Source organism: Oryctolagus cuniculus, chromosome 7 (assembly GCF_964237555.1).
Source record: "Oryctolagus cuniculus chromosome 7, mOryCun1.1, whole genome shotgun sequence".
NCBI lineage: Eukaryota > Metazoa > Chordata > Mammalia > Lagomorpha > Leporidae > Oryctolagus > Oryctolagus cuniculus.
Window position 1 is genome coordinate 4,299,173 of NC_091438.1, and position 12,914 is coordinate 4,312,086.

General features: G+C 38.3%; 1 protein-coding gene across 6 annotated transcripts in view; it reads right to left on the reverse strand.

The window, feature by feature from the left end:
- Positions 1-12,914, reverse strand: part of COP1 (COP1 E3 ubiquitin ligase) — a 209,089-nt gene that overhangs the window by 118,727 nt on the left and 77,448 nt on the right. For 5 of the 6 annotated variants that reach the window (XR_011390253.1, XM_051856981.2, XM_051856979.2 and 2 more), the window contains exon 9: positions 1,944-2,001. The exons of the other annotated variant lie outside the window; for it this stretch is intronic. Coding sequence is in view for 4 of the 5 variants with exons in the window: in XM_051856981.2 (XP_051712941.1) it covers positions 1,944-2,001 (58 nt within the window). In the remaining variant the exon portion in view is untranslated. The remainder of the gene's footprint in view (positions 1-1,943; positions 2,002-12,914) is intronic. 6 annotated transcript variants of the gene reach the window in all.

Below are 12,914 nucleotides of genomic sequence, written 5' to 3' on the forward strand. Positions count from 1 at the left end.
CTGTCATGATTCTCCTGGAGTTCTATTTTCATTAGTACTTGTACTTTTTTTTTTCTCATGTTTATTTTAGCTTTTGGTGTATGAAATTCTTTAGTTTGCATTTGCCAGTTTGGCTTTAACTATTCTTTTATTTTGATCTTTATGTCAATTTATTTTAGGTCTGTCTGATATAAATACAGCTAGGAATGAGGAGTGAAGTATTTTATGCAATTTATCATATTATTTCTTTTTTTTTTTTTTTTTGACAGGCAGAGTGGACAGTGAGAGAGAGAGAGAGAGAGAGAGAGAGAGAGAGAAAGGTCTTCCTTTTCCATTGGTTCACTCCCCAGTGGCCGCTGTGGCTGGCACACTGTGGCCGGTGTACCACACTGATCCGAAGCCAGGAGCTAGGTGCTTTCTCCTGGTCTCCCATGCAGGTGCAGGACCCAAGTACTTGGGCCATCCTCCACTGCACTCCCTGGCCACAGCAGAGAGCTGGCCTGGAAGAGGGGCAACCGGGACAGAATCCGGCGCCCCGACCAGGACTAGAACCCGGTGTGCCGGCGCCACAGGTGGAGGATTAGCGTGTTGAGCTGCAGCGCCAGCCATATATTATTTCCATTGCGTTAACAATAGTAGGATTTTCTGCTCTCTAGAAGATGCTAAGATTGAATTTTCCAAAAGACCCTGATTGTTCAGTCCTGAAGCATGAATTTACTCTGCACAGAGTCACTCACAGACAGCCCTGCCCTAAGCATATTTTTTTATCATCTATAAATTCTTCCTAAATTTTTGGTGCAAGAATAGCAATGCATCAATGGGGTTTCTTGTAAATGGGCCTTGGGAGATATTAACATATTGTTTCCGTGTACTATCTCAAACCAGGAGCTACCTTCACTATATACATATCTTGGGAGATACTAACATATTGCTACTCAAATGCAGGCCTGCCCATGAGGGTGACAGAAGATGTGCAAAGCAGTCATATACACTAACTATAATCGTTAATAGGTAGGCACACAAGTTTTGAGAAAAGAAGTACAAAAGCTTTATCATAAAAAAGCATGTATGCTTCATGTTGGTAAAAATATTGGTACTATATATTTTCACAAAGTGAATATATACCTCATTGTTTCCCCTTTTACTATAAAATAATACTATTAGGATAATTCATAAATCTAAGAAAGATCTGAGGATTAGATAATGGTATCAATGTTAACTTCTTTAATTTTAAAATTGTATTTTGAATATATAGGAAAATATTTTTGCTTTTAGGGAAATATACAATGAAATATTTAGGGCAAAAGAACATGTCTAAAACTTAAACAATCCAGAGAAAAAGTTATATGGATACAGATGTAAAAGAGAGACAGAATGAGAATAATAAAACAAATGTAATAAAATGTTAGTGTTTGGACAATCTGGGTGAAAAATATAAAGAAATTCATTTTAGTATTCTAACTTATTCTGAGGCTGAAATTATTTCAATATAATAATAATATTTGACAAATATCAGCACTCCCAAGTCAAAAACGAAGCGAGTAAAAGCCAAAATAATCATACAGTTATCTAGAAGAGGAGAAAATAATGTGTCTTGCTCAAGCCTGTAGTCTACATTCCATAAAAAACTGAATGTTTCAACGTAACGACGGATAATCCACTGACATCGTAACTCTTAGACAAACAATACCATGGTTACTCATAATTCCCTCTTAAAGTATTTCCTTCCTCCCGCAGTCTAATAACAGGTAAGTTAAATTTTTTAACTCTTATCTTTCACATACAAGGGCTAATAACGGCTAACTCTGCCCTTATGCATCAGAGCTATTCAAGTTCTAATGAATGCCACAGCATTCAAAAAGGCTATTTTCTGAGAGTATATTTATGTAACAATTCTACCATTTTGTCAAGGTACCACTAATGGTCAAGGTACCACTAAACATACTATTAAATACATTATTTACCTGAGAACTGCCACTGAAACCTGGAGGTTGGCTGTATTCTGTGGAATCAATAATACTACTGCAAATGAAGAGAAAAAAAATGTGATTTCAATACTTATATTATTATAGTATCAGAAAAAGTAAATCTAAAATATATCATACATAATTCCGATATTTCTGATTTCTAAGCAAAGAATAAATCTGCTGCCATTCATTAGATTACACAATCCAAACATAAAATCAGTGAATATTTAAGCAACTTACCCACTCTCCTACCACCTCAAGTACATATATCAAGGAAAACTTATGATAGGAATGATTGCAAGGCAGGCCTCTATTTTACAACTCTGTTTCATTTCTAGAAGGGCAAATAAGTTGTTTCTAATTTGAAGGAAGGCAGGACTTACACTACTGAGCAAAGAGCACAAGCATGCAAGCAATGGCTGTGGTTAACAGATCTTGCCACACCACTGAAAAGCTATATACTCTCAGGAATCACCTCACAATCATTCAGTTTCCTAATTTGCAAAGTAAGGCGAGGACCTTCTTATTATCCTATCTAGCTCAAAAAGTTATGATAAAGCCTTATGCGAAAGAAAACTATGCATGCAATGGAGCAAATGTACAAATAACAATAACCTTTCTTTTATAATCCAAAACCTAATACTCTGTCCTGGTCAAACATCAACTGCTTTCTGCTCTGGCTCTTTTTATTTGGTTATATCATCTGTACACTCCCTTAAATGTAACCACCCCCTCAAAAAAAAAAAAAAAAACCCTCTAGAAATCCAAACCATTCTTTCTTTATCTATGCCGCCATTCATTACACCTATCTGCCCTCATCTTTAATTAAATCAGCCTATGAAAACTTATCAACAACGGAAAACTATTTGGCCTATATACCAATCATGACATATTGACAGCTTTTTATTTTCTTTGTATTCTTTGTCTGTATTTCTATTACAAACATAGTACATTCTTGTCCACAGCAATGAAGTCTAATTAATTATAGGCGCTAATTGAAATGGTTCCCTTCACAAAAACACAAAATCATTAATTACTTTGTGCTAAAATAACTTCAGAATTGATAAAATAATGGGTGTTTTTAGGAGCATATTTTGAATTTTACATGTTAGTAACTAAAAACTTGATTCTGGGGAAGTTATCAATCTCATTTAATCTCTAGTTCTCCACCTAATAAATGATGAAGACAAATAAGAGGGGAGTGAGGTTTAAAATTATCAAAATAATGGTAAATACTGAATAAATTTTAGTTTCTAGTAATAAAATAAGTCAGTTAACATAAAGCCCCACATTTTCAATAACGTGACAAACCATGTGAAAGTATCTCACAGTGGTCTTTTTTAAACATTTATTTTAGTATTAAACTGAAAGAACAACAAAAATAGAGAGACAGAGAATAATCTTCCAACTATTAGTTCATTTCCCATATGGCCTGCAACAGGCAGGTCTTGACCAAGAGAAGTCAGGAACTAGGAACTCCATCTTGGGTCTCCCACATGGATGGTAGGGGCCAAGGTACTTGGGCCATTTTCCACTGCCTTTCTAGGTGCATTAGCAGGAAGCTGGATCAGAAGCTGAGCAGCTAGGACTCAAACTAGCGCTGAGATATTGGACCAGTGTATTGCAAAGGGCAGCTTAAACCACAGCCCAAAAACGCCACCCCCATGGTAGCCTTTTTTCTTTTAAAGCATATATTAATATATAGCTTTTTTAAAAAAGATTTATTTATTTGAAAATCAGAGTTACACAGAGAGAGAAGGAGCGGCAGAGAGAGAGAGAGAGAGAGTGTAAGAGTGAGAGAGAGAGAGTGAGTCTTCCATCCACTGATTCACTCCCCAATTGGCCACAAAGGTCAGAGTTGCGCCGATCCGAAGCCAGGAGCCAGGAGCTTCTTCTGGGTCTCCCACGTGGGTGCAGGGGCCCAAGGACTTGGGCCATCTTCCACTGCTTTCCCAGGCCATAGCAGAGAGCCAGACTGGAAGTGGAGCAGCCAGGACTCAAAATGGCGCCCATATGGGATGCTGGCGGCTTTACCCACTACACCACAGACAAGCCCCAATATATAGCTGTTAATTTATTGTTTTCTTAATTGTTCCTATAGTAATACTGAATTATAAAAAAAGTAATCTTTTAATTACCTATAAAGATTTCATGAATTCTTTATAGTGGTTTTTTTTTTTATATTAAATATAACCAAAGCTTACCCCCTGAAGAGTCAGTCACTGTTTTGACAAGATTACACATTTTCAGTCTACTCCATGTAGGAGCAAACAGGGCTAAAAATCAGGAGATGCATTCAACAATCTCTTGTTCCTCTTACAAAGAGAATCTGATTTCCTAGCATTTGCACAGCATTAACAAAAGTATGTGGTATTTAGAAGCCAAAAGGTAGAGCAATTTCTAACTATGTTTGGCATGGTTTTATGACTCAAAGTTTTTGATTATAAACCTGAACAACGATACTGATATTTTGGTGTGTATAGGGTGATGATGCTACAGTTACGTTTATAACTACTCAGTGGCTTGTTGCAGATACTGAAAGGTTAAGTGATATTTTATTATTAATGAAGCAGGCACTGTGGGAGGTGAAAAATTAAGTTTAAAATTACAGCCCTAAACTTTTTTTCCCCCAAAGCTGAAATTAGGTGCTCCAGGTACAGCTGTAAAGATAAGAGCCCGAAACTATGTGGCCTTTGCCTCACCCGCCCGGCTGCGCAGAGCCCCTCCCTACCCCTTTCCTGTATCTTGCCTCACCCCACCAGTTCCCTGTCCCTCAGTTCCTAGATAAGCCACAAACCTTCCCGTGATCTTGTATGACCTTGTGTGAGACCCTACAGTCTGGCACGTACACCCCAACGGCCCAGACCCTATGCTTCAGCCAATCAATTCAAAGGGCATCAACCCCAAGAGCCATCCAACCACCTTAGTGGGTCCGTTCCTGCCACTGGATGTGCCAATCAAATCTAGATGTCCTTTGAATTTCCCGCCAAATAAGATGATTTGCTGTAATGTAAAATGTCTCTAAAAACCCTATAAAAACCCTGGCCCTTGACTTCTCGGGGCTTCTCTGTTCTTGTGTGTTCAGAGAGCCCCAGCATGCTGGATCACTAAACCCTTTGCTAATTGCATGAGAGAGTCTCTTGGATTCGTTCCTGGGGCGGTAGACGCTTTTTCAACCCTAACAATTGCCAAGATTGAACCACCATGCTATGTATTTATCTAGGTACTTTTTAAATTCTCTAATTAGAGTGGGAAAATTCTGGATTAGCCCACCTACCTCACATATATCTATTATTTAGAAAAAGGAAAAATAGTAACTTGTAAATATGAAACAACCATCAACTGCTTTAAATTAATAAAGTTTTCAAAGAGTAATAAAAATTTATGGACACTAAACATGGCAAGGGAAAGAAATCTTCAGGTTAGTATCTAAAACTGAGTTAGAAATAACATACTTTTTGGGGCCAGCACTGTGTGCCCTGGCTTGAACCGCTTGCTTCCCATATGGGTGCCAGTTCAAGACCTGGCTGCTCCATTTCCAATCTAGCTTTCTGCTATGGCCTGGGAAAGCAGCAGAAGATGGCCCAAGTTCTTAGGCCCCTGCACCCACGTGGGAGACCCGGAAGAAGCTCCTGACTCCTGGCTCCTGGCTTCCGATCAGCACAGCTTTGGCCACTGAGGCCAACTGGGGAGTGAACCTTCAGACAGAGGACATCTCTCTCTCTCTCTCTCTGCCTCTCCTCTCTGTGTGTAAATAAATAACTCTCACTTAAATAACTGACTTTGAAAAGCACATATACTTTGTAATTGAAGACACATTGTTAAGTTAGCTTTACATTAAACGTGTATCTATAATGAAGAGGTAGCTGAGACAAAACAGTGGTTTACCCTGGGTTAAAATTACGCATTTACTAATTTTAGATTGGATCTGCATTTGAAAAAGGCTAATTTATATTTACTAGCAGACATAATGGTCTATAGGCTCCAGAGTAAGGAAATGAGTTAGAACAGCAGTTATGTTACTGTGTGAAGCTGGGCAAATTCATCTTTTTTGGCTCTGTTTGCTAATTTTTAAAATAGAGTAATAAAGCCTATTAAATAGGATGTTATAAGGACTGCATGAGGTATTACATGTTAATTACAAAACAGTAAACAGTATATAGTTGAAATGCTACTGTGACAGTCACAACCTCTGCAAATACAGTTCTCTAGGACACTATTTCTAAGATAGACTTCTTGATTTTGACTCAAATTACAACTCAGTATTAACATAGAACCTTCACACTGTTCAGAACTTTTTAGAAACAGTACAACTTCTGTTCTCATGGTATTTGAAAGACTTTCAATGAGACAAATTTTAAATAAATAATCACTAGTTATCAAAATGGCCTTTGAGTAATAACACAGTCTAGCTCTTAAATATACTGAGTTCAAAAAGATATACGTCCTCAATTCCTAAAATCCAAAACTCTTAAAAAAAAAAACCAAGAATTTTTACATTTATGAAGGTAAAATTTTACATAAACAGAACTGACATGTTTCAATACATATTAATGTGTTTGGTTATAGGGAGCAGATCTTAGCATTTCTTATATGATATATGCATGTGTTACTTTTCTAAATTGGGGGTGGAAGAATAGGGAAAAAACTACTCTGAAACACATTTGAACCCAAAAATTTCCAATACAGTTTTTGGGACTATATATCATACAAATTTGTTTACTTGAGGAATGCAAGGTTAGCTTAACAATAAAAGTTCTAGGCTCCAGAATACACACCTATGGTTTCTAGAGAAAAGATACACTTATAATTTATTATTTAAAGAGTAGAAGTTGTCAGTGTTTCAGCACTCTAGACAAAAATTGCTCAAGTACCTGTTTCTCGGCCTTTCACTGGTATATGGTTAGGAAAAGTGGTAGTTAGATAATGCATGAGGGGAACGTGGAACTTAAAACACTTACACTGCCTTTTAAAATGTCTGTTATTCATTCCATAACAACCCTGAAGTTGAAAAGAAACAAAAAAGAGCAGCTCATTATACAGTTTTGTTAAAGTGGCTTCCTTAGAGAGAAACGTACCACTGGCAGATGTCAAAAGCAAATCTGATGGAAATTCGCTGAAGGATGAAACCAGTCTAAGTCTACCGCTTTACTGCCTTTGTAAATAAACAACTCTGCTGGGTAGCATTTCTAAACCATAAAAGAATAAGCTCAATGGAACAAGACTGACGAGACTGTTGCAGATCCAATAAAACTGATGAAAGTCTCAGTTCATTACACAGAGCTGTATCTGACTACTTTATATTCAACTAACACTTTCCAATGAGTTGCAGTATAGCATAATTATTTTTTAATTCACAAGGGATAAAATTTTAATTATCAGATGATACAGCTGCTACACATATTTAGGGTTACAAAAATACACAAAAATTATTCAAAATAAACTCAGAAAAAGGTTATAAAAACGAAGAACTTTGAAGAAACCTGATTTGATGGATTTTAAAGACATTATAGAACAAGATGTAACTTTGGATAATATAGAGTAAAACAAATAAAAAACTTTACCCCATTCCAAAGTTTCTATATTTTTTAATCTATACCATCTATACCACCCACCCTAGACTTGCATTTGACACTCAGGACCCACCTGAGACCTGATGAATCAGATGTGGTAGCAAGGTTCCAAAAACCTGCATTTCAAACAGGGATCTTGCTTGACACTCATGAACACTGATCTGGTCTCTTCAGACCTCAGGTTTAAGAATGTAAATAGACTGTTATAATAGTTTCATGAAGCAGTGACAATAAGTGTATAACAAGAAGCCCAATGTTTTGTTAAAAAAAAAAAAACAAGAAATATCTACTAATCAGATATAGAAGTTTATTAGACAAATATATTTTGATGAGCTTAAATTCTTGGAATCAGAGTCTCTTACATCATATTTTAAGAAGAATAATCCATTACCAGAGCTGTGGTGTAGAAGGATGCAGTCCTGGCATCCCGCAAGGCAGTGTTCAAGTCCTGACTGTAGGACTTTTGATCCAGTTCCCTGCTAAAGATGGCTCACTGCACCCACCTGGGAGACCTACAAGAAGCTCCCTCTTGGCTTCAGCCTGGCCCAGAACTGGCCATTGAGGCCATTTGGGGAATGAACCAATGTATGGAAGATCTCTAGCTCTCCTCTCTCTGTATCTCTGTCTTTAAAATAAAAGGAGGAAATGAAATGAACAGAATGAAAGAGGAAGGATGGAAGGATGGAAGGAAGGAAAGAAAAAGAAAGAGAAAAAGAAAAAGAAAAAGAAAAAGAGCCTATCTATCAGTATAACTCATTTTCTATCCTGAATCTGTGTAACACTGACAGCAGGGTCCTAAGGTCTATCATATTCCAAATGCATCCCAGTGCCTGACACACTGTTTTAGGCATGCCTGGTATACCCCAAATACTGGCTGAATGAGTGAAGGAAAAAAAAAAACTTTTAAATTATTCTAAATAAAAAAAATTATACTGTCTAAAAAATATTTTCATAAGTTGCTTCATTTCTATTACATATCAATTTTAATAAGAAGTTACAGATACATAAAGAACACCCTTTATGTTGTCATCAAGGAAATTTTTTTTTTGTATTTTGTGTTTGATTTTGGTTTAGTTCAAGTTAAAATTCCTTAAGTGTCTTCAATGTCTTCAATGGCATAAAGTTCAACTTTTTTGGGTCAGAGTTAAGGCAAGTAAGCATTAGTACTCACAGCAATAAAATAATCAACTATTTGTACTACTTCTCCCACATTACAAGAAAATTTTATTAAAATACGGCAAACCATCAAGTATCTTCAAAAGTCTCCAATGCAAGCAGAGCGGAGATTTCTTAAAATCTATTTGTAATCATCTATACCTTGGAGATTTGAAAAAAAGCATTAGCTTGTATATAAAGAATTTCCCATATTGTTACAACCTCCCTCTCTTAGGAAAATAAAGGTTATATATAAAATGTTTTACATGTTTTAAAGGAAGATTCCTTTAAAATACAAAATACACATTATAAAGGAAGATCCCTTTAAAATACACAATAAAGTAGTGATAAATTTATACAGATTACTTATACTTAAGCATAATAGCTTCCGTTTCTATGTTTTAAAAAATTATCTTCCTGAGGCCAGCACTGTGGCATAGTGGGTAAAGCTGCTGCCTGCAGCACCAGCATCCCATATGGGCACCAGTTCAAGTCCTGGTTGGCTCCACTTTTCTTTTCTTTCTTTCTTTTTTTTTTTTTTTTTTTTTTGACAGGCAGAGTGGACAGTGAGAGAGAGAGAGACAGAGAGAAAAGTCTTCCTTTTGCCGTTGGTTCACCCTCCAATGGCCGCCGCCACCGGTGCGCTGCGGCCGGCGCACCGTGCCTATCCGAAGGCAGGAGCCAGGTGCTTTTCCTGGTCTCCCATGGGGTGCAAGGCCCAAGTACTTGGGCCATCCTCCACTGCACTCCCTGGCCACAGCAGAGAGCAGGCCTGGAAGAGGGGCAACCAGGAAAGAATCTGGTGCCCCGACCGTGACTAGAACCCAGAGTGTCGGCGCCGCAAGGTGGAGGATTAGCCTAGTGAGCCGCGGCGCCAGCCTGGCTCCACTTCTGATGCAGCTCCCTGTGCTAATGTAACTGGGAAAGCAGTGAAAGATGGCCCAAATTCTTGGGCCCCTCCACCCATGTGAGAGACTCAGATGAAGCTCCTAGACCCTGGCTTCGGTTTGGCCCAGCCCTGGCCATTGCAGCCATTTGGGGAGCAAACTGGTGGATGGAAGACCTTTCTCTCTCTCTCTCTTTCTACTTCTGCCTCGCCCTCTCTTATAGCTTTAACTTTCAAATAAATAAATAAGTCTTTAAAAAAACCAATCTTCCCAAGGAAACTATTGCCAAAAGTACCAAGAATTTAAGCATTAATTTGTGAAAAAGGGATAATTAACACTACAGTGGTTATGGGTGCTAAAATGATCCAAAGACTCAATATGAAAAAAGCTGACTTGTTTTTCATCCATTATACCACACAGACCTCCCTATCCATTCCTGAGCGCTCTTGCGCGCATGCGCGTGCGCACACACACACACACATTTTCTAGAGGTAAGTATAATTGCATAGTGCTAAGTTGGACAGAAATTTCTCAATCCTGTCCAAAAACCATCATGCTTAATCAAGCTTCTTGAATGGAGCCAGCATTGTGGCACAGCAGAGTAAGCTGCCACCTGAGACGCAGCATTCCATATTGGAATGCCTGGGAATGCAGCAGAAGACGGCCTAAGTAATTGGGCCCCTGCCTCCCATATTGGAGACTAGAATGGAGTTGCTGGTTCCTGGCTTTGACCTGGCCTAACCCTGGCTGTTGCGACGATTTGGAGTGAATCAGCAAATGGAAAAATCTGTCTCTCTCCCTCTCTGCCACTCTGCTTTTCAAATAAATAAACTTTTTTTTTAAAGAAAGGCTTCTGAATTTCATTAGTTTACTAAATTATGAAGTACATACTTTTATAAGGTGTTAGATTAGTAGCTTATATAGAAACCTTAAAGAACAGCTAAATATTCCTAGCATCCATAATCCATAAAGTGACCTCTTGGTTCTTTCCTTCGATTATCTCCGGACTTTGTCAAAATGATAGAAATCCAATGAAAATGCTGTTAGAGTAGTTAAAGAAAAACAGAAAGTAGATTATATATAAGTCTTACCTATACATTTTATTTATAAACCTCTTCCTTTACCATGGGAAACTTAAAGTAAGCAATTCAAAATGAAAATTGATGCATGCCTATTTTTTTTAAAAAAAATCAAACATTGTCAATTATAAATCTTTTATCGGCAAAAGCATCTTAAACATGAGAGCTCTAAATCAGAAAAAAATTCATTTGTTACTTCCATTGTACTCACTTACTATTTTATCCTAGGGAAACAAGAGCTTTTCTGCAAATTTAATTCCAGTGACTATCTGGGTCATATTAAAATAGAACTATCTGAAGCAGATAGGGAAGCTTTAATTAAAAATTTATCTTCAAATCAAGTTCTCTGAAGCTGTGAATATACAGAGAAATGATACTAATAACTGACAATTCTGAAATACTTGCTTATAGAAAAGAATAAAACATTATGAAAATAATTTTTAAGACAAGAAATCATATCAGTGAGAAGCATTTAGAAATTTACAAGATACTAGTAATGACTTTAAGAAGATCTTAAAATCTAAATAAAGAGGCTGGGGTCATGGTATAGTATCCCTCTTCTGATCTAGCTCCCTGCTAATGGCTTGGGAAAAGCAATGAGAAAGGCCCAGATGCTTGGGCCCCTGCTACCCACTTGGGAAACCTGGAAGAAGCTCCTGGCTCCTGGCTTCAGCACGGCCGAGCCCCGGCTGTTGTAGCTATCTGGGAAGTGAACCAGTGGATGGAATCAATCTCTCTCTCTCAGTCTTTCAAAACAAATAAATAAATCTTTTAAAATAATCTAACTAAAAGAATGCCAGTGTCCCCTATCACATCATATTTATAGCTAACCATAACAGAGTAGGAACAAGTTTATACTACACTATCAGAGACAGCTACTCTTGGGGGATGGGTGGAACTACTTAGAAGAATCCATGAGGAGTTTCCAGGCAAAAGGTACAGCACAAGGGAAGATATCCTGACACACTGCTTTGGGAGTTATAATCAATTTCTTGTTTATTTGTTTAAAATTTATTTTATTTACTGGAAGGCAGAGCCACAGAGAGAGGATAGAAATCCTCTATCCACTGGTTCATTCCCCAGATGGCCACAACAGCCAGGGCTAATCCAGGCCAAAGCTAGGAGCCAGGAGTTTCTTCCCAGTCCCATGGGTGTAGGGGCCCAAGCACCTGGGCCATCCTCTTCTTTTCCAGGTGCATAAGCAGAGAGCTGGACTGGAAGTGGAGCAGCTGGGACTTGAACTGGTGGACATATGGGATGCTGGCATTGCAGGCGGAGACCCAACCCACTGCACCACAATACCAGCCCTAGTTATTAACAGTTTTAAGACAGAAATGCTAAGTTAGGGCTCAGGTGATTATAGCGGGTATGCAAAGAGTTGTACTGAAACCAATGTAAATAGCAGAAAGGCACTGAAAGGTTAAGTAGGAAAGGAGCACATTTTTGGCCATGATGTGTAAGAATAGTTAAAAGATCACTGCTAGACTCCACGTGCTAAGGAGGATCTAAATGATGCAGCGGCAAGAGCAGAGAGAGGATATGACATCATTTCTTCAAGGCAGGTAGAATGCAAATGGGGGTGGAGGACAGAGAACACCATAATGTGGTCTCCGTTTTTATTTTCATTTAAATACATAATCGAAATATAAAACCAGAATCTGTGAAAAGACTTCATTAACCTGAAACAAAAAGGTCCTCATTATAGAAAAAAAATCCAGAAAAAAATTTTTAAAGACCAAAACTTTATAGTAAAGAATAAAAACAAAAATATTCTTCTTCTTTTTTTAAAGATTTATTTACTTGAAAGTCAGAGTTACACTGAGAGAGGAAAGGAGGTGAGAGAGAGAGAGAGAGAGAGAGAGATCCCCCATCTGAAGGTTCACTCCCAAATTGGCCTCAACGGATGGAGCTGTGCTGATCTGAAGCCAGGAGCCAGGAGCTTCTTCCAGGTTTCCCAAGTGGGTAGCAGGGGCCCAAGGTCTTGGACCATTTTCTACTGCTTTCCCAGGCCACAGCAGACAGCTGGATCGAAGTGGGACTCGAACCAGAGCCCATATGGGACGCTGGTGCTTCAAGCCAGAGCGTTAACCCACTGATCCACAGTGCAGGCCCCAAAACAAAAATATTCTAACAGTTAAATAATGAAGCTAGCAACCATGAAAGAAGGGGTGTGTGTGTGTGTGTGTGTGTGTCAGTGCTGTGGTGCAGTGGGTAAAGCCGCCACCTGTAGTGCCAGCATCGCATATGGGCGCTGGTACATGTCCCAGCTGTTCC